This window comes from Panthera tigris, chromosome B4, assembly GCF_018350195.1.
Source record: "Panthera tigris isolate Pti1 chromosome B4, P.tigris_Pti1_mat1.1, whole genome shotgun sequence".
NCBI classification, from domain to species: Eukaryota; Metazoa; Chordata; class Mammalia; order Carnivora; family Felidae; genus Panthera; species Panthera tigris.
In genome coordinates this window covers 140123344-140148204 of record NC_056666.1, presented here as the reverse complement: position 1 = coordinate 140148204, position 24861 = coordinate 140123344, and the positions used below count along the sequence as shown (strand labels likewise).

The following is a 24861-nucleotide window of genomic DNA, read 5'->3' as shown; positions in this document are numbered from 1 at the left end:
TCCTACCTTCCATTCCACCCTTGTCTGTAATTCCTTTGTCTTGTCATATTGTCCTGGCTGGAACTTCCTATACAGTATTGGGTATTATTTTTGAATTCCTGATTTTAAAGTGAATGTTTCTAACATTTCCTCATTGATAGTGACGTTTTTCCTAGGTCTTTGTAAGTCATGGATATAAATGTAAATGATTCGACACTCTAGCATGTTAAAGAAGTTTCTAATTCTTACCAATTATTACTCTAATTCTTTATAATTATTCTAATTTCTTTCAAATTTGTATTGTATGTAATGAATTTTCTCAAAACCGTTTTTTGCACCTATGAGTTATCGTCAGCTTTTTCTCCTTCGTACCATTAAAGTAGTGATAACATCGATTGGTTTTTTAACTTTGTTTGATGTTGGATTTGACATACGGCTGGATTTTTTTTTTTCTCACGTGTAGTTAAAATTCATTCTCAACCAGAATTTATTCACACTACTATTTCTCGGCATTTACGTCATTTCTGATCCAGACGATTACAGATAGCGCTGCTGTGACTGCTCTCCAGCTCGGAGGACACACATCTACCCCATTCCGTAGCAATGGGACGCGGAGTCTCGGATTCAGCTTTGGCAGGCGCTGCTAAGGAATTTCCCAGAGTGAATGTGCCAGTTTACATCCACAGCAACGTGAGGGCATTCCCGTGGCTCCGTGCTCCTACCAACACTAGCTGTTGTCTTTTGATTTGGGCCATTCTGTAGACAGGCAGTGGCTTCACATCGTAGCTTCGGTTTGCCTTCCCTGATGACTAATGAAGTTCGGCACCTTTTGCTATTTATGTTCCATATGAACATACTCTGGTGAAGTGCCATTTTTGCATTTGGACAATGTTTTTGGTTATTCTATTCCTATTGGCTTGCAGGAGTTCTCTAGATAGTCCAGATGCAAGTCCCTTGGTGGGTTCATCTATTAAAAAGATCTTCAAGGCACCTGGGTAGCTCAGTCTGTAGCCCATGTGACTCTCCATCTCAGGGTTTTGAGTCCCATGTTGGGTGTAGAAATTACTTAAAGAAAATAACGTCAGGGGCGCCTGGGTGGCGCAGTCGGTTAAGCGTCCGACTTCAGCCAGGTCACGATCTCGCGGTCCGTGAGTTCGAGCCCCGCGTCGGGCTCTGGGCTGATGGCTCGGAGCCTGGAGCCTGTTTCCGATTCTGTGTCTCCCTCTCTCTCTGCCCCTCCCCCATTCATGCTCTGTCTCTCTCTGTCCCAAAAATAAATAAAAACGTTGAAAAAAAAAATTAAAAAAAAAAAAAAAAAAAGAAAAGAACGTCTTTTGTTATTGTTGTTCCATTTATTTTATTTTTATTTTTTGAGAGAAAGAGCATGAGCAGGGAAGAGGGGCAGAGGGAGAGAGAATCTTTTTTTTTTTTTTTAATGTTTATTTACTTTTGAGAGACAGAGACAGAGTGCAAGCAGGGGAGGGGCAGAGAGAGAGGGAGACACAGAATCCGAAGCGACTCCAGGCTCCGAGCTGTCAGCACAGAGCCCGATGTGGGGCTCGAACCCACAAACCGTGAGATCATGACCTGAGCCGAAGTCGGACGCTTAACCGACGGAGCCCCCCCAGGCGCCCCTGGTTTTTTAATGAGGTTCCTGCAGGAATCACGCTACATAGCAAAGGCACCTTTCTCCCCTACCCCACTGGCATTTATCCAGCGAGCATTTATTTTTCACGTGTCTTCGGGTCAGCTGCAGCAATGCTGGGTTCAGCTGGGGAACGCTGATCTGGGCTCCAGCCTGCAGGTTGGTTCAGATTTGCTCCACGTGTCTCCTCCTCCTGGGATCCGTGGCTCCCCAGGGCGTCTTCTTCACGCGGCAGGTGGTATCAGCGTGAGAGAGCAAGCCAAACCATGCAGGCACCTGGAAGCTTCTATCACAGCTGCACACATGGCACCGGCCAGACTCAAGTCAGTACGCGAGGAAGGACACTTACGACAAGAAGGAGGAGGAGGAGAGGAGCGAATATGTTCTGAACAATAACCAAACGTACAACAATCCAATGTCTTGGTCACCAGTATTCACTTACCTTCTACAGAAAAGATACGCTCACCGCCTCCTGCTCCAAAAGTGTCCCAATCACGGTGTCAGGCTCCAAGTCCCAGACGTGACGATCCTACATCTTCTGGATTCTACATCCTCTCTCCTTCCTCCGGATAGCCATGAGCCACAAAGACAGATCTGGTCTGGGATTCACTTGGCCTGTGGCTGTTTCATGGATGCTGGCAGAAGACGTGAGATTCCTAGATCAGAGACAAAGGACATTATTATTCGTTGCACAGCACGGGTAGCAGCACGTCTATGACAGTCCCATGAAGATGATGTGATATGGCCCAGGTGTGTGCTACACACAGTGTGTTTGTTGCGTCACTGATTCGGGGAATCTGCCACTTTAGTTTTTTTAATGTTTGTTTATTTTGAGACAGAATGCACGTGTGCAAGTGAGTCGGGGAGGGGCAAAGAGAGGGAGAGAGAGAATCCCAAGCAGGCTCTGTGCTGTCAGCGCAGAGCCCCACATGGGGTTAGATCCCACCGAGCGTGAGATCATGACCTGAGCCCGCTGAGCCACCCCGGCGCCCCTGCTGTTTTACTAGCAAGCAGTAAGCAAGCCTGCTCTCTGTCTGGAGGGAGAGAGCATTTCATCCCTCAGGACTGCTCACTGCAAACATGACCCTGAGAAATGGCCCGGGTAAAGGGCAGTCAGGGCCTTGCATTCTTGGCACACCCAACAAAGCGTGTAGGGTGCTCAAAAGACCGTGGAGGACCGTCCCTCCCAACAATCCCCCCATCGGTCCTCGGCCTCTGGCGAGTTTTGACACGAGTGTCCACTCTACTGGCCGCTCAGATTAGTCTGGCCGACAGACACGGACACCAAATCCGTTCAACTTGTCTGGTACGTGTGTGTTCAAGGCTGCCGTCGTCAGGTTCCAGGTGGCGGGAAGAGGCCAGCCTGCGGCACTGACCTCAGCCGTGTCCTCCACACCCAGGACTCGCGTGCGGTGGGTCCCAGGGGGCACTGGCGGGTCTTATTTCGGACAGTCAGGGCACAGTCCGTGGCAGACCTGTTACTCACGAAGACCCACACGACAGAGTTGAGACTGACCTCTGATCTTTGATGTCATTGCCGACATGGGGTGCGATAGACGGGCTGAAAAGCAGCCCCCCACGCCCCCGGAGAAGCTTCTGTCCACTCGGCTCCCACCCTTCACGCACGGCCTGGAGAGCACAGGTCTCTCCAGTTGGGCTTTGCTGTTAAACTTGCTTCGGCTGTGCCACATGGCCCATGTGGCTGAGACGCTGCACCTTGGTGGCCATGCCTGCCATAACCCAGCTGGTTTCACAGCCCACGGATGGAGGTGGGAGACCCAGTGGCGGGTCAGACCCAGTCACAGCCGCTGCTAGGCGGTGCCTCTGGGCCGCATGCCGGGTCTGCAGGACGGACAGCACCAGACGGCCCCATCCTGCACCTCCAGGCTCTAAGAGCTCCCCGCAGGTGCATGCTCCTGTCCCCCATCCATGGCCACAAAATCAGTTCTCCTTTTCTTCCACCATCCCTTACTCCCTTCTGGAACATTCATCTGAAGGGCCAGGGCTACTGGGGATGGACCCTGTTTTGGTGCTCAAGGACGCTGCCGCCCCCACAGGAGAATCCGGATGGCAGAGCCAGAACTAAGCCCTCCTGGGGCCCAGCTGCCAGTGGAGGGTGCAGAGACCCGGCGGTCTGGGGCAAGCTCCGTGCCCAGCAGCGAGGAGATGGCCGCGTCCCCCGGAGGGGGCGAGGAAGCAGGGCGCGGGCCCAGCACTGACTGCACAGTACCACACGGGTGGCAGGCGGCCTGGGGTGCCACCGAACACCCCAACAGTCGCCTGTTGCTGGTTGCCAAGGCGACAAAAGGCACACCACCGCGTGCTGGGTCAGGGGTCGGCAAACCGCAGCCTGTTTCCATGTGGCCTGTGGGCCAGGAGTGGTCTTTACCTTTGTAAAGGGTTGTAAAAAAATAAATACAAGAGCAAAGAGGCGACAGACTTCCCTCTGTCCCTGTCACGGCGTCTGCTGCCCCCTCCACAGATGGCGACCGAAACCCAGCTTGCTGCCCCCAAGCACTCCTGCCGGTGCCACAAACGGATCAAGGGGATCTTCTGCCTCCTGAGTCACCGCAGCCAAGCCTCACGCTTTGCCACCACCTTGCACAGGTGTCCCTTCCAGGGCAGGACACGTCCCCACCGCCCGCCGGCTGTCCCCAGGCCAGCGCCACCTGTCCGGGGCTTCTCTCCGTTCCGGGCACCGCAGAGTGAGCCAGGAGTCCGCTGTGAGCATCCCACGCGGCCAAGGGCTCCGGCTCGCGGGACAGAAGCCAGCGTGTCCCTGCCACTGGGCGGCAGATCGGCTGCGCCAGGAGGGCTCTGTGCAGGCTAGCCCCGGGCTTCCAGGCCACCAGCCGGGCCACCGGCCAGCTCCACGAGACCCCTCGTCCTCCCGGCAGGTCTGTGTTCCCAGCCAGCCGGCCAACCGAGCGGTGTGCCTGGAGCCTTCGCTGCACCGCTACCCTGGGCCACAGCAGGTCCCCAGCAGGCGGGAAGCACGTTGTGTTCAGGAGCTATTCTCGGTCCCCTGCATTTCCGCAGAGATCTCAGAATCAGCCTATCGACTCTGAAGGAAGGAAGGAAGGAAGGAAGGAAGGAAGGAAGGAAGGAAGGAAGGAAGGAAGGAAGGGGAGAGAAGTTGCTGGGGTTTTGTCTGGGATCACCTTGAATCTGCAGGTCACTCTGGGGAGAATTGATGCCTTTCTCATATTGCATCTTTCAGACCGTGATCACGATCTGCTCCTTTTAACTGAGGCTTCTCCTCTCGGCTGTGTTTTGTGTGTTGGCGGTAGGGGTCTGGCACATACTTCGCCAGGGTTCTTTCCCTAGGCATCGGTGGCTTTAACGCCGTAGCAAACGGGACCTCTTTTTACACCATGCTCTCGAGGCACGGCATGCACATAGTGAGAGCAGGTCTTGCGCAGACACCTGCACCACCCCCGCCCGGGTGAGGGGTCCCCGCTGCGGGAAGCCCCCGCGCCCCGTTCTGTACTCCGGCCGTCGGCGACAACCGCTACCCGCTGGTCAGCACGGATGGCTTCCCACCGCGCGCTCACACCGCCTGTCGCACCCAGCCTGTCGTGCGCTCGCTGTCCCCGCAGACGTCCGGGGGTCTGCCCGCTGCGCCTGCGACGGCCGGGGGCTTGCGTCCCGCTCGGCGCGGCCGTGAGGGCGCCGGTCTGTGTGGACGCCAGAGGCCGGTCCTCCTGCTTTGCCGGCCACCGCGAGGCTCACCCTTGGCTTTGGAAGAAACTGCTGGCTTTCCGCCATGGGCCCGACGTTCCGGGCTCCCTCCCGCGTCTGTGAGTTCTGGCTGCCGCGCATCCTCGCCCACCTCGGTATCGTGACCCTTAGGTTTGCGGCCGCTCTGGTAGGCGTGCTTTAATTTGTGTTCCCCTGACGACAAATCACGCTGGACACGTCGCCCTGTGTTTGCTGGCTCTACAGGCGTCCTTGTGACGTGCCCGTGGCTGCCGTCTGCCCACTTTTTTTTTTTTTAAATCTTTGTACTTTTTCGACCTTTATTTTTAAATTTATTTTTTTTTAATGTTTATTTATTTTTGAGACAGAGAGAGGCAGGGCATGAACGGGGGAGGGTCAGAGAGAGAGGGAGACACAGAATCCGAAGCGGGCTCCAGTCTCCGAGCTGTCAGCACAGAGCCCGACGCGGGGCTCGAACTCACGGACCGTGAGATCGTGACCTGAGCCGAGGTCGGACGCTTAACCGACTGAGCCACCCAGGCGCCCCGCCGTCTGCCCACTTTTAAATCAGGTCGTTTGTCTCCTTATTATTTATTTGGCGCTTTTCATACAGGCTGTCAGGTCTGCGTATCGAGAATCGTTTCTCCGAGTCAGTGGCCTGCCCTTTCGCTTTCTTGGTGACGCCGTTTGAAGGCTAGAAGTATTTCACGGAGCCTAATTTGTCAGCTTTTCCTTTTGTGACAGGGCCCTTGGCCTCTCGTCTGAAATGGCTTCGCCCACGCCCAAGTCATAGAGACGCTCTCCAGTGGCTCCTTCTGGAAGCCCTGTGGCTTGGACCTTCACAGTTTGATCTGTCATCCATCCTGAGTTAATTTTCGCGCGTGGCGGGAAGGCGCCGAGGTCCATGTGGTTTTCGTAGCGACGGCCAGCGGACCCGGCGCCGTTCCCGAAAGGGCTGGCTTCTCCGCCCTGAACTGCTTGGCGCCTCGTCAGAAACAGACTCTCCGGAACGAATTCTGGCCCCTCTGTGCTGTGTTCTGTTCCAGCTCACCTTTCCTTGTACCAACACCCCGCTTCATCACTGTCTCCAGTACTTTGGAAAACTGTTCTGGAATGCGACGGGGCAAGTTCTCCCGCACGATTTCCTCCTCAAGGTTGCCCTGGCTGTTCCGCGTCTTTGGGTTTTTCTGCTTTGTTTGTTGTTTTCTCTACAAAAATCTTTATTTTAACATTTAAAAGAAAGCTATTCTCTGTCTTTTGAATTTTCATATAAATTTGGCCACCCGCTTGCACATCGCTCCAAGAAAGACCTGGTGGGCTTTTGACTGCGATTCCCTCAAATCTGCAGGTCATTTCGGTACGGAGACGTCCAGCGTGAGGCGTGACGCGTCCCAGGCCACCCACGTGCTCCTTGGCTTTCCTCTGCGATGTCTCAGCTCAGAGTTTTTAAGTCAAACTTACTCAGATGTATTTGATATATTCTTGATACTTTTATAAATGTATTCTATAAATTTTGATACTTTTATAAATGGTGCTTTTTTATCTTTTTTTTTTTTTTTTGGTGAGAATATATAAAATCTACTCTCTGACAAATTTCAGTTATTCCATACAGCGTTCTCAGCTGTAGTCACCGTGTCTTACACGACGTCCTCAGACCGTAGTCATCTGTGTGTGGACCCTTTGACCAGCCTCTCCCTGTGTCCCCTGCACCCAGCCCCTGGCAGCCACTTTTCTGCTCTGTTTCTGGGAGTTTGACTTTTTCTTTTGAGATTCCACTCGCAAGTGTTACAAATGGCGTTTTAAATTTTATTTTCCAATTCCTTGCGCCAAGGTATAGAATATTCCATTGTTTTTTGTACATCGACACTATAGCCCAAAGTGCTGGTAAATTCACTTCTTGGTTCTAGTAGTTTGTAGATGCCTTTGGATTTTCCACAGAACCACATCACCCCGTGTCTTCCTTTCTCGTCTTTAGGCCTTTGTTTCTCGTTCTTGCCTCGTTGCACTGAGAACCTCCGGTAGTGAGAGTGGGCACGAACCCACCCGGGTGCCAGCCGCGGAGTCTCCATGCACACCTCGTCACGTCAGTCAGACGCGGCTCCCGCCACCCCCTTGTTTGCTGAGTGGTCTTCCCCTCCTTCCTCCATCCTGCCCCCGCCCTCCCTCTTGGCTTCCTCCCTCCCTCCCTCCTTCCTCCCTTACCCCCTTCCTTCCTTTCCTTCCTTCTTCCTTCCTTCCTTCCTTCCTTCTTCCTTCCCTTCCTTCCTTCCTTCCTTCTTCCTTCCCCCTTCCTTTCTCTCTCCCTTCCTTCCCTCCCTCCCTCCCTTCTCCCTCCCTTCCTTCCTCCCTCCCTTCCTTCCTTTCCTTCCTTCCTCCCTTCCTTCCTCCCTTTCTCCCTCCCTTCTTTCCTCCCTCCCTTCCCCCTTCCTTCCCTTCCTTCTTCCTTCCCCCTTCCTTCCTTTCCTTCCTTCCTCCCTTCCTTCCTCCCTTTCTCCCTCCCTTCCTTCCTCCTTTCCTCCCTCCCTCCTTCCTCCCTCCCTCCCTCCCTCCCTCCTTCCTCCCTCCTCCCTTTCTCCCTCCCTTCCCTCATGAATGACACAGAATGTATCAGGTGATCTCCCTGCTTCTGTTGAGACGATCTTAGTATTCTGCTGATGTGGCAAATGGCACTGATGGATCCAGGAATGTGAAACAAACCTTCCCCCTTCCCAGCCCTTCCTGTCTATAGCGGGATGATGCCACTGCCACCTTTGTTCCTGACACTGGTTACCCGCCCCTGCCCTCATCGGCCAGGGTTTTGTCAGCTTTCACTCGGCTTTTTCAGAGAACCGGTGTTTTGTTCAACTTTGTATTTCCCATTTTGCTTACTTTTGTTTTTACCTTTACTATCCGATTTGTTCTTTTAGTAACTTCTTTAGCTGGACGGGTGGCTCATTAATTTTCAATGTTTGTTTTCAATACATGCATTTAAGAATCTGTTTCTCTTTATTTTCTACTGTAACTGCATCCGGAAATTTTTGAATATAGTATTTTTTGTACTGTTTGGTTCAGTATTTTCTGATCTCCATTACAATTATTTCTTTAATCCTTCATAATTTAGAAATTGGTTTCCCATCAATGTGTTAGCATCTGGTTTTATAGTTAGCTTTTGTTTTCTTGTTAGCGTAACTGTATCTTGACCAGAGACTATGGTCTGTCTCACTACAATACTCGGGCGTTTGTGGTAAGTTGCTTTGTGTGGTCATTTTTTGTCAGTGCTGCTCAGTGCTCAAAAATAATGTGAACCCTGCAATTGTCGGGTAAAGTGGGATCAGGTTTATTCATTGTGTTGTTCAAATCTTTTGTATTATTAACCGAGTTGTTTTTCTGTTTGTTTGTTTTTTTGTTTTTTTTTTTTTTTGGTCTGCTTTTTCTATCAACTGCTAAGCAAAGTACAATAAGAATTTTGGGGAACGTATCTGTCTCTCATAATTCTGTCCACTTTTGGTTTATATTTTTTGGACTGTGATTGATTTTATTTTGGTTAGAATTTGCCTGGTGTATCTCTTCCTTTCAACCATTCTCTAACCTTATATTTTACCTATTTCTCTACATAAAATTTGACTTTTTAATTTTTTTTAATGTTTACTTTTGAGAGAGACCGACTGTGAGTGGCAAAAGGGCAGAGAGAGAGGGAGACACAGAATCTGAAACAGGCTCCAGGCTCTGAGCTGTCAGCATAGAGCCTGAGGCGGGGCTTGAACTCGGGAACGGCAAGATCAATACCTGAGCCGAAGTCGGATGCTTAATCTACTGAGCCACCCAGGCGCCCCTAAAATTTGATTTTTTTAATCCAGATATCGACAACACTCTTTTAAGTGATGCATTTAATATTGACGTTTTCTGTGATCATTTACACACATGTACCTGTATATTCTGTAGTAATCTATTATTGCATAACAGACTAATCCAGAAGTTAAGCAACAGGGCCCCTGGGGGGCTCAGTCGGTTAAGTGGTTGAGTGTCTGACTCTTGGTTTCGGCTTGGGTCGTGATCTCCCAGTTCACGGGATCGAGCCTCGTCGGGCTCTTCGCTGACAGTGGGGAGCCTGCTTGGGAGCCTCTCTCTCCCTCTCTCTCTCTACCCCTCCCCCACCTGCTCTCTCTCTCTCAAAATAAACAAACGTTTTTTAAAAAGTTAAAGCAACAAACACTATCCCGTGAGTTTCTGGGGGTCAGGAATCCAAGGGTGGCCTAACTGTGCAGGGCTGGCCCCCCAGTCTCTCTCACGGGATCAGATGCTGGCGGGGGCTGTATCTGCAGGCTTGACGGAGGCCGGGCCCACCTCCACGAAGGCCCACTCACGCGGCTGGGGGCCTCAGCGCCTTGCCACGGGGCCTCCGAACACGGCGGCAAGCTTCCTCCAGAATGGGTGAGCCGGGAGAGCAGGCCGTAGGGAGTGCAAAGTGACGGCGTCCTGCTGGTCCGAGGGCACAGCAGGCAGGAACCTGGAGGCCCACAACGTCACTTACCTGCCTGGATTGTTTTTTCTTTAGCTGTTCCTTCTTCCAGTTTGGAGGTGATCCGCTCTATTTCTGCTCTTTCGGGGGCTGCCTCGAATTACTAGTTACCAGAGTCTGAAGTTAAGAAAATCGTCCTCTACCCCCGCCCAGCCCAAACGGTGACCCTCCGGCCCGGCAGGTGCCACACCCCTGGTTTCTTGCAGCTGTCGTCTTACAGTTTAATCCTGTCTTTATTTTAATCCCACTGGGTGTTGTTCTTATCACTGCTTACACCGTCTGTGTCTTTCTGTACCTGCCCACCTACATTCCTCTCGCCCTTCATGCCTCCACGCGTCTCAGACTTTCAACATGGACTCTGCTCAAGTCAGCTCTAGAATGTCCCTCGGGCGGGGCCTGGGGGCAGCACGCGCACCCTCCTTTTGGGGCTGCAGAGGTCTTTCTGGCCGGCGCTCCCGAGACGGCTCCTCCTCTGCCGTGGGGTCCCCCCACCCTCGCTCGCTCCCCGGGCCTGGCGGGCCTGGCGGCTGCCTTCCTCCCCAGGAGAGCCCTCCGTTCCGCCCGCTGCGTCCAGCTGTGTTGTCCTTTTTTATCCTCGTAACTGGAACTTCCTTAATCTGCATACTGGTGCCCTAATCAGTTACGGGAAACTCGAAGCCATTGCCTCCTTCCCTGGTGGCTCCATGGTGTTTGTGAAGCCCTGTGGCTCGCCGACCTCCAGACCTCCCGTCCCTCGCTTGTTTGGTCTCTGGAGCGGCCTCCCGACATGTCTCATCAGTGTCTGGTACTCTGTGATCCCGCCCCAGAAATTCTAATTTTAGTTACCTTATAGCTTCACTTTTGAGAAGTTCTGCTTTCTGATAAAGCTATTTGGTCATATTTGTGGCTCCTTTCCCTGCCGGTGAGCCCCGAACCCACCCAAAAGCATGGAGCTCGCAGCCTGTCGGCTGATGGCCCGTAATTCTCACACTTGAAGTTTGGGGTCAGGCTCTCATACGCTTCCTGAGGCTCGCTCACATTTTATTACAAATGCCTCATTTTCTTAAAATAAATTACTTGTGGGGATTGGGGACTGGTGCCCCCGCTGCCCCCAGGAAGGCCGCTCGTTTCAAGTCCAAAGCCTGATGCTCTGGGACCCTCACCCCAGCCCAGGGACAAGAAGTTGTCATGAAAATCTGTTCAGAGGCTAGCTCAGGGTCCGTTTCCTCTGGGATTTCCACGGCACTGCTCAGCACCACGTGGCACTCTCAAAGTCCCCGGGGCGCAGGGCAGGGCAGGGCGGGATATGTTCGTTCACCTTTGCACCTAGGGTGGGTGTCTCTCACCCCTCTTCTGTCCTCCACACCCCATGAGGCCTTGGAACCTTGGGCTCCTGGTGACCCTGGCTGGCAAAGCCCCAGAGAAAGGCCCACCTGCCCGCAGCCTTGTTCAGAGAATTCCTTGCTTTTTGCCAGTGTTTTGTTGCTTTTAAGAAAATGCTTTTCATATTTTATGCCCCGGGTCCGGTGGTTTCCACCGCAAGGGTGGTCTGGACCCCAGACCACCCGTTCCTGAGTGCACCCCCATCCAGCGCCCCCCACCTTCCCTTTCACACCCGCAAGATGCCTGAGGCGCGCCTGTCCTGCTGCTTAGCCCTCCCCCCAGCCGGGCCCAGGGCTCAGGGTCAAGGCCTCTCCTTCCAAATCCCACTCCCTCCACCCACCTCTGGCTACCAGTCCCTGGCCCCGTCCTCCTTGGCTTGAAGCTGGCCTGGCCTCTGTCCCTTCTGGCCCCAGGGCGGGCTCTGTTTGGCCCTGGGGTGCGTTGGTGGGCAGAGCTGCTGTCCTTGGCCAATGTGCCTGCCTGCACCCCCGCCTCTCACACCCTCGTGCCCCACGCAGGCCCTGGCGTGTCCTGTGGGACAGGCTTGTCCCAGCCCCTCAGGGTGGCATCGTTCCCGGGCTCTGGCTCAGTATCTGCTCGAGGCTCCAGGAAGCCGTCGGCTGCTTTGCATAGGGGCTGGGTGGCCCTGCTCCCACCCACCCCGCCCAGACCCCCGGAGGAGTGACTCAGCACCGGCCATTGGTGGTGGGTGACTCTGATAGGCGTGGCGTCCAGGCCCGTGGCACTCCTGGGCTGGGCGGCTGCTGGCTGGGGAGTCCCCTGGCCCCCAGGCCAGGAAAGCCTGGGGAGCCCTGCCCTGCCCCTGCACGCTTGCCAGCTGGGTTTCTGGGCTACGGGCAGCCCAAAGGCTGACTGGGCCTCAGCACAGCGGGGGAGCGGAAGGAGCTTGGCCCAGGCCCACCCCACGCCCTAAAGAGGGCCGGCCAGACCCCTGGGGGCAACCTCGGCTCAAAGGCTGGAGGCCCGGAGGACAAAGGCAGAGGGAGCCTGGCCAAGGTTTCAGCTTCTTGGAGACCTTGACTGCCCCCCCCCCCCCCCCCCCCGCCGACGAAGGGCACACGATGTCACTTGCCTGCTGGCCTCCCCCATCCTGGGGTGTCAGAGTAGCTGTGTGGTTATCCTGAAGCAGCAGCTTCAGCACAGGGGGATGACCTCTCCAGACGGCCAGCCTGCCCACCCTCACCTGTCACGGACACTGCCGGGCCACCGTCCGCGGCCCTGCTGGCCACAGCACCCTCACCCGACAAGGTCACCACCTCCTGGGCCAGCGCACTGGTGTCCGGGGGGCAGGGGCCAGCACAGAGACCAGCCTGCCTGTGAGGTGGACGGCTCCCCTGGGGGGTCAGTGCCCCCACCCCCAGGCAGCCAGTGGGCAGAACAGCAGCACTGAGACCAGGCCTCATCTGTCAGCTCTGGCAGCCCCCGGCCCCAACATCCCAGCCTCCCATCGGAGCCCCTCCAGCCACTGGGCTGCCCGGGGCTCCGGGTCCTGACCCAGAGCCACTGGCAGTGGGCAAGGGTGGCTGCCACCCGGCCCTCACCTCTTGACACCCAATTGCATGCCCACAGCCCATCTTGGTCCAGGCCCAGAGGGGACAGGGTCTGAGCTCAGACCTGCCAGGGCGAGTGGAGCTGGGTCCTTCTGGGCACAGCCTGTGGTGAGGAGGGCTGGGGGGGACTAAGGAGGCTAGAGGACAAGCCGGAGACAGTGGCCCCTCTTCAGGCACCAGTGGGAGAGTTCGGGGGAAGAGGGCCAGAGGTCTGGGGTTCCCGCGGCCCCCTCCATGCCCACATGGCCCGGGAACCTCCACCCTTCGCAAGCAGGCTCCTCCCTGGCCTCCTAAGCAAGGGCTGCGGGACATTCTGGGGGCACTAGGCACGTGCTCCTGGGCCCTGCTCCAAGGGGCGGACACCAAGGCTGGCTATGGGGAGCAGGGTCATGGGTGATAATGGGGCTGTGGGCTCCACGGACTTTAAATGTGCTCATGACCTCTACAGCAAGCCCTCCGCTTGCCTCCCTACAGGTGGAGGGCCAGGGCCGCTGAGGGGGCGCCTAGTCTACCTGGCTAGGGCCACCCACCCCTCGGGAGGGGAGAACAGGCAGAGGGTTGTGAGGGCAGATGAGCAGGGCAAAGGGGACAATCCCCAGTCCCCACAGCCTTCACTCCAGGGATGCCCCTGGACACGGCCCCCTTGGCCTTGAGTGTAAGTCTGGGGTTTTCTGAAAGCCCGGGAAAGAAGGCTGGGGTCTGTGTGGAAGTGGGTGGACTTGGGAGCCGGCTGGGACTGGACTAGACCCTGGCCTTGCCCGGGGTGGCCATGAGGTAGGCGCGCCCTAGGGAGCAGCGACAGCAACCAGCGAGTGTGGCCAGGGCGCGGTCTTAGGGCAACAGGTCTCTGGGGCCAGCGGGCCTGCGCCGGGGCGGTGGGCCTGACTTCCCGGCCGTAGGGCCTGGGGCTCGGCGGGCGGGCGGGGCCGGCGGCGGGCGGGCGTGGCCGGGGCGGGCGGGCGTGGCCGGCGGCGAGCGGGCGTGGCCGGGGCAGGTGGGCGCGGTCTCAGGGCCTCTCTCTCTCCCCAAGGGCTGCCCCGGGACCTCCCAGCGCCCTGCCTAGTGTGCCGCGGCTCGCTGCCGCCCGCCCGGCCCTGCAAGCGCTGCCGCTCCTTCTGCGCCGCGGTCCTGCAGGGCGCCTCCTTCGTGCCCTTGGGCGGCGGGCGGGGCGGCGGCGCGTCGACCCCGTGACGCCGAGGACCGGGACGCCGAGGACTGGGATGGGACAGACGCGCCCTGGCCCCGCGGCCCCTAGAGCGTGGCTGGTTTCTCTGGAAACCGACACATAGATGTGAGACCTTGTATACGGAGCTATTTTAGCGAAATTGTGCGACTTCAGCATGGTATTTCTTACGGACCCCCACCCCACCGCGGCGCCTGCGCCCCACATCCATACACCCACGTACCCCTCCTCCGCCAGAGGAGGACGCCCCGCGCCGCCCTGGGCAGAGGAACACAAACAGCCCCCTGGCGTCCCGGGCTCCTCCAAGGAGCCCCCTCCTCTGGAGCTCCTCCTTGCTGGAAGGCACCCCCCCCCCCGCCTCCCCTCCCCCCACCCCGTGTCCCGGCCGGAGGTCTCAGGGAAGGCGTTATTTATTCACTCATTTATTCAACAAAAATCTCGCTGTGCTGGTCCAGGCTCTTTGCACCAACCTGGCGTGAAGGGGGTGCCCTCCCTGGGTCAGAACCCTCAGATACAACCACAGTTGGACTTCTGGGCCATCTGGTCATCAGGGGGCCACTCCGGCTACAGAGGCTCCTAGGAGGGTGGGCCCCTGCATCCTCTCTGGGCTCAGGCTGGGTGTCTCAGCCCCCCAAGCCTACATGGAACAGTGGGGCTTGTGAGGAAGAACCAGGATCAGCACTTTGTGGACACGGAGAGAGTCCATAGCCTGCCCTTCCCCCCAAGACAGGAGCCGGGGGGAGGGGGGAGGGGAGGGGGGGGAGGGAGTGGGGGGGAGGGGGGAGGGGGGGAGGGAGTGGGGGGAGGGGGAGGGGGGGAGGGAGTGGGGGGGAGGGGGGAGGGAGTGGGGGGGAGGGGGGAGGGAGTGGGGGGAGGGGGGAGGGGGGATGGAGTGGGGGAGTGGGGGGGAGGGGAGAGTGGGGGGGAGGGGGGAGGGGGATGGAGGGGGGAGGGAGTGGGGGAGTGGGGGGGAGGGGGGAGTGGGGGGGATGGAGGGGGGGATCCCCACCATGCTTCTCCACACCCCCACCCCCGACCGTGATGGCATGTGGTTGGTTGGACCCTCCATCCACTTCTGGTCACCTGCATCCCTTTGGCACTGGGATGGCGCATTCAGGGTGCCACGTGGTCACCTAGCAGGTGGGCCCATCCTGGGGCAGCCACAGAGCAGGGACTTGGGGCCTGAGTGGCCATATGGCCTCGCTCGAGGAAAGCCTGTGCCCTTGAAGTCACGTGGTACCCCAGTTCCCACTTGAGTCCACGCAGCGCGAGCCCCTTGGGGAAGCACATTTTCTTCTGACTCACCCCATCTGGCTGACCCAGAGGCCGAAGGTGCCGGAGGCGGGCTAGGCCAGGGACAGTGGGAAGACCAATGCCTGGCCTTCCTCGGTGACCCCCAGACATGCCAGCCTGCTGCCACTCTGCTACTCAGCACAGTGGCTGGCGTCGGGCTCTCCCTCTCCTGGGCATCGTGGCCACAGGGGAGCACACGATAGGATAGGAGCCCCATCTCCGTTCGCTCTGCCTCACCAGCAGCATGCGGTGGGGTGCCCAGCCCAGCAGGGACCACGGAAGTCCCAACCCGTGCATGCTATAAACCAGGTGGGGCAGAGGTGAGGCCCCGGCCCAGCATGGAGGGAGGCTGGGTTGTGGGCTCTGGAGACTGGGCCAGGGTTGCAGGAGGGCAGGGACCACGGCCTTGGGCGATGTTCATTGGCAGGTGCTATCCTTGGGGCGGAGGCTCCTTCATCCTGGGTCCACTTCATGGGGCACGTGGGCCAGTGCAGCTGCACCGTCCCAGGGGCCCACCCGTGCAGGGCGTCCAGCCTGGGGATGGTGCCACTCAGAGTCAGCTCCCCTCCAAACCTGGGGTGCCCTGTTGGGGTTCCAGGCAGATCCCCAGCCGTCTATCGCTTCACGTGCCCCCACTCGGAGCATGATGCCCCCCCCAGGGCCGGAGACGCTCACACCTGCCCACCAGATGCAGGAAGGAGCCCGGACACGGAGTCTGGGCCTGCCCAGGCGGGGAGGAGACACAGGGGTCCCAGAGCCATGCCTCCGTTCTTTCCTTCCTGCTGCCCTGAACGAAGGCTGAGCAGACTAGGTGCCGTGAGCTTCTGCCTGGAAACGTCCACACACAGAAGGATTCCGATGAGAAAAAAAGGCACAGGGTGATTCCTGAGCAGAAGCCAGGCCCCGGGTGTCGTCCTCTGGGCTGAGGGCTCAGCGGAGGGGGCAGCCTCTCGCGTCTGAGGGGTGGCGCCCTGGAAGTGGCGTGGGGTCCCAGGTCCCGCTCCGGGAGAGAGTTCTCCTGCACGGTTGGCTCTTGGCACCTGGGAAGACCCAGCCAAGCTTAACAACCGCGGCCATCGGCCCCCCATCCATCCCCCACCGTCAAGATGAGTGCCTGAGGAATGGGGGTACACCCAGGAGCCACGGGGCACGGGGGACAGCTCCCCAACCCCATGGGCCCACAGCCAGCCCTGATCCAGAGACTAGCCCCGAGGGGCACCCAGTAACCTGAAACCCCAAAGACTCGAGGTTCCAGATGCCTCCTTTGGCACCCTAAAACTGCGTGGGCCTCTGGCCAGAGTCCGAAGGCCCCACAGCCTGAGCCGGGACCTGGCAGGAAGCTATGGGGCTGTGGTTTCAGCCAGCCCACTTGGGCTCCTTTCCACCAGGATGGGGAGTGTCTGCCCCAGGGAGCAAACTCACTCAAGACTCTCCCGTTTGTCTCTGGGGCTGGAGTGCAGGCTGCACAGGCAAGCGGCAGCTTCACAGGACCTCCCGCAGGCTCGCCCCCATGCGCGCGCACACCGTGCTCCCTGGCAGCTGTCACTCGGGCCGGATGCCCGCTGGGCACGCTGTGGCGCTCCTGGCCCTGACCTGGAGCACTTACCAGAGCCTGGCCATCCCCCAGATTGCAGAATGTGGCCTCTCCTGTTCTCAGGTGAGCCCCGGCCCCCCCCCCACCCCCATGCTGTGCATGGTCAGGTGGCCTCCCCTGCTCTCCGGTGCGAGGGCGTCGGTTCCTCCACAGGGGGGCACTGGCCTGGCACCCCCACACGAACACGGGCGGCAGGCAAGGGGCGCGGGAGGCCCTGGGCGATGAGGGGGCCGAGGGGGGCCTGGGAGCCCCTGCGGGGTGCCGGGCCCAGCCTGCAGCGCTGCCCTAGGAAACGTTTGCTGAGAGCCCCGGGGTGGGGGCAGGCTGGCGCACCTGCGAGCCGTCCCTCTGCCAGGAGCCTCCCGTGGCCTCGGCAAAGCATGTTTCGGCATCCACGGTGCGGGGCTTGCGCGCACAGCCCGCTCAGGGAAGGCTGCGGGAGTGTGCCCCCCTGGACCGGAGGGAGCCGCGGGGCAAGGATGCAGCTCAGGAAGGGTGGCGGCCGGGGACTTTCCCACGGGCCAGCTGACTCAGCCTTACCTGAGGGAGGCGTTCAGCAGCACCGTGACCCAGGCGGTGCCCCGGGCCCACCACTGGTCTCGGCGCGGTGGGGACGCAGCCTAGAAGGTGTCATGGGAACAGTGGGCGATGCAGCAGGGACATGCGCACAGAAAGGACATGAACATGGGGCGGAGGGAAGTCTGAGGGCCCACTGCGTGCCCTGTGACCTTGGGGATTTGTGTTCTAACTGGTACAGCGCACAACAAAAGATGTCGGTGGTGCTGACTGTGAAGGGGACTGGGGTGGCCTCCAGGGGCGGTGCCCAGGCCACCCTGGAGGCACTTGAGGACGAGTTCCCTCTTCTGGGAGGAACAGCAGCCTCACAAGCCCTGGGAGTGTATCCAGCAGAGGGTCCGGGGAGCTCAGCGAGGGGCTTGTGGGGGGGGGAGAGCAGGGGGCCAGGCAGGGGCACGGGGCTCAGATCCGAGGTGCAGGGACCCGTGAGTGCCCAGGACAGTCTCCCTCTGGCTGCTGGTGGGACCGGTGGGTGCAGAGGAGACAGCTGGGCCCAGGTGGGGGGGATGGTGGTCTGGGCCCCACCCACAGGGAGCTGGCTTGGCGAGGGGCGGGGGAGGATCCCGTGCACAAGGCGACATCAAAGTGGACCCTAGAACCCGACTTCAGCTTCTTGGCTGCTGGAGATGTTTCCTGAAGTGGGAGGCCGGGGGGAGGGGGGCAGGTTTCAGGGAAGGAACCTTGGTTTTGCCATCAGACATGGAGAGCTGAGGGTGAGGGCAGCTGGGTGTGAGTGGAGGCCGCCCTGGGCCCCAGCCGAGGTCCCACATGGGGACAGGACGGGGTAGGACTTAGCCCCTTCGACCCAGCGGCTGTGAGGAGGAGAAAAAATCCTGGAGAAAAAGGGAGGAGGGGTAAGGGGAGAGCGGGGGCCCGGAGGGGGCAGGGTACGCAGCGAGGGGAAAGGGGGTCACTGCGCACTCAGCCAGGCCCCACGGCCACCTCGGTGCCCGCATGGGGGCGGGGTTGGGGGAAGAGGGGGTGAGGGGGCAGGTGAGCGGTGGGGGAGGGGCCCGCAGCGGGCTCAGAGGAGGGGTTTGCTCGAGAAAGGAGGCGAGCAGGGAGAGGGGGGCAGCCTCTGGCGACCCCTGCGCCTGCGCCCAGACCCTTCCAGCCCACAAGTTCCCACGGGAAGACTGTTCCGGGGCCTCGGGAAGCGTTCCGTGAAAACCGTCCTTGCTGAGCTGACTTCGAGAGCTGGGAGGACAGAAGCAGAGGACCCCAGAGCCAGCGATGCCCGCGGGGCGGGGCAGGGGCGTCGGTGCTGAATGCGCCCTGGTGCTTGGGGTCACGGCACCGTGGGCTGCGCAGAGCAGACCCGCCGGGGCCGGTGGAACCCAGGACAAGGTCCTGTCCTCCGGCTGGAGCTCGGGGCCGGTGGGGGCAGCTTGGGGGGAGGGGAGAGACGCAGATCCCGCCCCAAAGACATGCTCCTGGAGGGAGGGTCCCTGCGTGCAGACAGCCCCCAGCCTGGCCCGGGAAGCCCCGAGAAGTCCGACGGAAAACCCCGGGGAGGTTGGGGCGTGGCTACTTCTCCGTCCCCACCCCACCCACGGCAGGGCCCTGGGGCTCTCAGCCAGCCCCCCCCCCCCACGCCCCACTCCCTGCCCCACTGGAGTTCCTGGTACACCAGCGACCCTGGGCCGCATTGCCCACAGGTGCTTTTCTGGCCTGACCTTTGTCCCTGCTCGTCCCTCTTTCTGTGTCCCAGAGGGGAGAGGGTCTGGGCGCTGAAGGGCCCACCGGCAGACGGCAGCCACCAGCAGGGGAGTGGGGGTGGGGTGGGGGGGGATGTTGCTTAAGACACAGGGGCAAACAGGCAGTCCCCAGAGGGCAGGAGGTGCCCAATGGCCAGGACACAGGCATTCCACCTCTGGGGCAACACCCGGGCCCCTCTCCCTCTTGGAGCTCCCGGGTAGGGGTGGGGGGCGGTTTTAGGCTCAGGTCACAGGTAAGACCGCGCATGCCAAGGAGAGATTCCCAGCATCTGAGGCTGAGGCAGGCAGCGAGGGTGGCCAAGGGCCCAAGCCACTGCCCCTCCCTCATCCCCCTGGGGCTGCAGATGGGGCCCTGCTCCTGCTCCCCCTTGTCCCACCTCCAGGGCCCACTCCTACCCTCCCTCTCCTGGGCTGCCGTGCCCCGGGGACCACTCCGTCCCATTCTGGAGAGAGCACCCCGGTTGGCTCAGCCTTTCCATCTGAGCAGAGCCCTCTTGCCACCCCCTGGGTCAGTGCCCTTGGGGTCCGGCCGTCGGGGTTCTGCTCCTCACCAGGGGGCCATGGGCAGGGCTGCCGGGGTCAAGGCATCCAGTCTGGTCTGCTCCTCTGACCTTGGCAGGTTTTGGGGGAATTGGAGATTGGGGGGGGGGGGACACATCAGCAGCCTCCAGGGAGATAACGGTGGCCAGAAAATGGGGGTGGTGACAGCAGGGTGAAGAAGGGCGGGGAAGGCCGAGTACGGCATCACACAGAAAACAGGTGTTGGTGGAAAACGAGTTGAGCCGACTCCCTGGCTTTTACAAATGCACCATCGTGACGGAGGATATTGATATCAGGGGCAAACTGTTGGGGCCACCTTCACAGCTTTCCTCTACATCTAGCCCTGTCCCAAGCTAGAAAGTGTATTTGGACTGGGGGCGGAGCGGGCGATGCAGCCGCCAGTAGCCACGTCTCCACGGATCCAAGGGGCAGGACTGGGCGTGGCTTGTAGTCTCCATTTCCCCACCTGTGCTACCAGAGGCAAGTGCCGGGGCTCCGTCCTGAGCCCCCCAGCTGTCCGTGCTTCCTGGGTCCGCGGAAGGTCAGCTCTCCCGGAAGGGAGCAGAGGGCCGCCGCTCCCCGCTGCCACGTGTGGGGGCCGTGGCGCACAGGCCCCGCGCAGCGCGGCGCCCCGGGGCCCCAGCCACCCCGCCGCACCCCCGCCGGCACTCTCCCCAGCTCCGCCCTGGGGCGTCACGGCCCACCCGTCACAGTGAGGTCCGCAGCCTGGACGTCCAGCCACCTCCCCCCACGGGCCCCGCGTGAATCCGGTGCCCAGTTCAGACACCCCCTGTTCACGGGCCCCTCCGTCAGGCAGCGGTCCGGTGGGGGTAGGAGCCGCGGAGGGGGGAGGCCAGCCTGGACGGGGAGTGTTCACGTGCTCTCAGCGGCCCTTGCTCGGCGTATTCCCGTGGCCCACGAGGCCCTGAGCACGCCTGCAGATTTCCTGATTCCTCTGGGGTCCCCCACACCCTTCCTCAACATCTAACCTAAAGTGTAGTTTGCCGATGTCTCACAGTCTGGGTTGTGTCCCCGGCCTCAGAATGCGGGCTCCTCGAAGGCAGGGTGCTTCCCCATTTTCTTTCATTCACGAACCCCAGCACCTAATCAGTGCCTAGGAGGTACTCAACCAAGGTTCGCCTGAAGAATGAACTGGGGGGTAGGGATGCCTGGGTGGCTCAATCGGTTGAGCATCTGACTTCAGCCCAGGTCATGATCTCACAGCTCGTGAGTTCGAGCCCCATGTCGAGCCCCATGTCGAGCCTCGTGTCAGGCTCTGCGTCGGGCTCTGCGCTGACAGCTGGGAGCCTGGAGCCTGCTTCGGATTCTGTGTCTCCCTCCCTCTCTGCCCCTCCCCCACTCGCATTCGGTCTCTGTCTCTCTCAAAAATAAACATTAAAATTTTTAATAATAAAAAAAAGAACGAACTGGGGAGGGGGGAGGGGGGAGGGGTCTCTGTCTCTCTCAAAAATAAACATTAAAATTTTTAATAATAAAAAAAAGAACGAACTGGGGAGCTTCCGGCACCAGCAGCAGAAGTTGGGAAGTAGTTGGCTCGGGGCCGGTCTGTCGGGTCCGGGCCCCACAGTTTCCTGACTGACCACTGAATGCAAGGCCTCGGGCTGGGCTTCTGCGGAGCCAGAACACGTGGACACGGAGGAGGAATGGGGGACTGTGGCACCCCCCAGGCCCCTGCAGAGAGTGAGGGGCCGGGTGACTCTCCTGGCCCTTCGGGGCTGGGTTCAGGGGGCGGGACAGCAAGCGGCCGGGCTGACCTGTCACCCTCTCTCGTTCTGTCCTCAGGGCTTCGCCTGCAAGAACCGAGTGAACCGTGAGTACATCTCGGGCGGAGGGGGACTGGCTGCCTTTCCGGCCCTCATCCACCCAGGTCACCAGGGTCCCCTGTCCCCTCCCAGGGGCCAGAGCAGGGAGGCCTTCCTGCTCTGCACGGGCCTTCCCTGCCTGCCTCACAGGACAGAGCGTCCCCCGGATGTCCCTGCCCACCACCTGGCGCACGTGGGCAAGGCCCCCAGCTCACAACAGCGGCGTGCCTGCAGACACAAGTCGCCCCTTCCTGCTTCGTTGGACGAGGCCACCTTCCAAAGGGGCCACGCGAGTTGCCGCCCCAGCAGGAGTATCTGGAAACCTCCATTTCCTCTTGTCAACTTGTCCAGTTTTGTCCAGTGCAAAATGGCCCCCATTTAAATATAGCTTCGTTGTCAGTCACGGCCTTGGCCGCATGGGTGAGGTCCCGCGTGTCCCTGGGGTGCCCCTCCCACCAGAGCGCTTCCCAGTTTCCCTTTGCCCCGTAAGGCCGCGGACGAGTTTTCCAGTTTGATGCGGTCTCGTTTACCAGTCTCCTCTTAATGGGTTTTGTGGATCTGGGGGGATCTTGCAAGAAATTCTTCCCGGTCCTGAGGTGGTGACACCGTCTCCCGGTTTCCTGCTTTGCTGTGTTTCTAAGGGTTTAAAAGTGTCGTTTTCCTTTAGCTCTTTAATTCCCTGGGGTCTGTTTGCCGCCGGGGCTCCATCAGCGGCCCGACCACTTACCGCTCAGGTTGTGCGCTTACTGCGCCCACGCGGGGTCCGCTTTTCCAGCGGGGGGAGGGGGTGGCTGCCTCTGATCCCAGCTGGTTCCCGACGAGACGAGCGAGTCTCCCTCGTTCCTTCCTTTCCTCACCTGTGCCGCGAGATGCGGTGGCGGTGCGCGCCCGCGTCCCTGAACCCGCAGGTGCAAACCGGACGGTGGGGGTGACACGGGGGCGTGGCCCCGGGTGAGCTGGCTTATCTGCGGCTGCGCCCCCGATGGCGGGGGTGGGGGGGGCGGGGGGGTCCCAGCCATTGATGACCCCCCGCGGGAAGGCGCACCTGCCCCCCACCCCGGCCCCCAGACCCGCGGCGGGAGCGGGAAGGCTCACCTGTTCCCCCCCCCCCGCCCCCGCCCCCAGACCCGCGGCGGGAGCCGGCTGTCGGCGCCCCCCCAGTGCCAGGACCCCTCGTGAGACGGCCCCACACCGGGGAGCTTGAGGCGCCGTCGAGGCCGAACAGAGCGAGGACCGCAGAGGACGTGGACCGGGCGGGGGGCGGGGGAAAACCGTCACCCCGCTTCCAAACGCTGCACCGACACGACAGGAGAGGGCGCTCTGTGGCCGGAGCTGCGCCTCCTGCGGGAACCTCAGGAAAACTGGAGTCAGGGACAGAGGCCAGACCCCTCACGGTGACATAAAAGGGTATAAGGAGTATAACAACGTCCCAACAGACAATGGAGGTGCACCAGAAAGGCACGCGAACTGTAAACCTTTATTTCAAAATTAGAAATTCTCGGAAGCGAGGTGACAGCACACAGAATGAGAAATAAAGGAAAAATAATGTTAGAAATGAAGACTTACAGTAGAAGAACCTGCGTGAACAGACCCGATACTAAACACCCAGAAGGGATACAAGGTGAAAAGGGGAAATTTACAAAAATAAAGAACTGAAAGAGAGGTTAAAATGATGTGTGAATAGATGGTATGTGTCGTAGGTTGGCAGAGGATGTCCAAAATACAGCTGATGTGCATTTCTTCTTTCTGAAGAAGCAAACCAAGGCCACAGAACAGATACTAAGAACTACACTTCCCGGAAGATTTCAAAAAAATTTTTCTTGAAACTAGCTATTGAAAAGGCAAACCATGAACCCAAGAATATGGATTCTGAATATCTAACACCAAAACGTATTCTGGTAAACTTACTGGATCATAAAAAGAGAGAAATCTTTTGGGCAGGTAGGCAAAAAGAGCAGACAACTTACAGTGGAAAGAAAAGCATATTAGATCAGACTTTTCAACATTTTCCACCAGAAGGACGGTCAAACCCTAACGCACGGTGCAGTGAATATTACCACAATATTGTATTCCAGTCATCAGACTTGCTAAGGGACTGGATCTTAATTATCCCAAACCCAAAAAAGTAAAGATAATTATGTGACCCGGTAGAGGTGCGGTGGACACATCAGCCACATTGTAGTGTATAAATGTGTCAGATCGACGGGTTGTGTATCTTAAGTTTACACAATGTTGTGCGTCAAGTATATTTCAATGAAAGAACAGCCAACGTTCACGTACAGCACAACAAGCAGGGACACCGGGAATGTTTCCCCCAGGGGCCCCTATGAGGCACCTGCTAGGAATCTGTTCCCATGAGGAACAGCCAAGCCGCCTGATGAGACGAACGTGGGAATTAGGTGTGTAAATTACATACGCGGCTATTTGCGAGACTGTATGTGACAAGAGAGACAGTACGGAATGCCACGGCTTTATGTTCTGATGATGTAGGTAGGGAACAACCATGAAAAATGGGGAAAGATGAGAAAAGTATATGCCAAGACATGTTTTTACCGTTTTCTCATCATCCTGACTGTTGGCGCCGTGACTAAGACTTGGCGCCTGTAACGTTGTTTGCATACAGCCAACGACAGTTAGGACGGGTTTGCCTTGTATTATCTCATGTCCCTGAGCATCCACATTTCAGCATGGAAGAAAGGAGAGGCAGATGTCATATAGAAAAGGTGAAGTAAAACCTTTACTCTGAATTGGTAACATAAGTATGACCTCGTGAGTCATACTTACATTTATATAAATATATTGCCACTCTTTCCACAGAAAAATTCTAGAACCAGTGACCAACGCATAGCCATGAGCCTCCCTAGTGCCCAGACTGTGGTCTTAAAATACCATTTCCCACCAGAAGGAACCAGGCAGGGCTTCTGAGAGCAGTGGCTGATTCCCAGTCTGGGGCAGAATGAGTATGGAAGAACCTGGGACATCTTGTCATACCAGAGAGCAAGGAAGCTATCAAAGACTGTGGTGCTTGTCAAAGGTACTTGGGAGACATCCTGAAGACCCTATTCGCCAAGTGGATATTATTTGAGCTTTAAAAAAAGAACAAGAATCGCAATAAATTGCAACCCATGTGTAAACCCATGTATTCATAATGATACCATTAAAAAAAAAAAAAAGGAACTCTTCATCCTCTCTGGAGGACAGGGAATCAATTCATCATCTTGAAAACTGGGAAAGTAAAAGGAAAGAATCAAGCCTTGATTCTGCCTTGTGTGAATGCCACCTTGGAGTAAGTAGGTATTCCAGCTCATAAGTGGAAACAAAACCGTAGAATTCGATCACCATTTTTCATCTCCCAGTGACAGAAGTGCTGGTGACAGCTA

General features: G+C 58.3%; 1 protein-coding gene across 10 annotated transcripts in view; it reads left to right on the top strand.

The window, feature by feature from the left end:
* Positions 1-24861, top strand: part of TTLL8 (tubulin tyrosine ligase like 8) — a 79197-nt gene that overhangs the window by 45174 nt on the left and 9162 nt on the right. For 4 of the 10 annotated variants that reach the window (XM_042993574.1, XM_042993575.1, XM_042993572.1 and 1 more), the window contains 2 exons: positions 21462-21489; positions 21575-21884. In XM_042993574.1, the coding sequence (XP_042849508.1) occupies positions 21462-21489; positions 21575-21863 (317 nt within the window). In that variant the 3' untranslated portion in view covers positions 21864-21884. Of the gene's footprint in view, positions 1-6671; positions 6835-7298; positions 7498-9857; positions 10110-13784; positions 14059-21461; positions 21490-21574; positions 21885-24861 lie in introns of those variants that run through there. The other 6 variants (XM_042993573.1, XM_042993580.1, XM_042993576.1 and 3 more) reach the window with 6 other exon arrangements.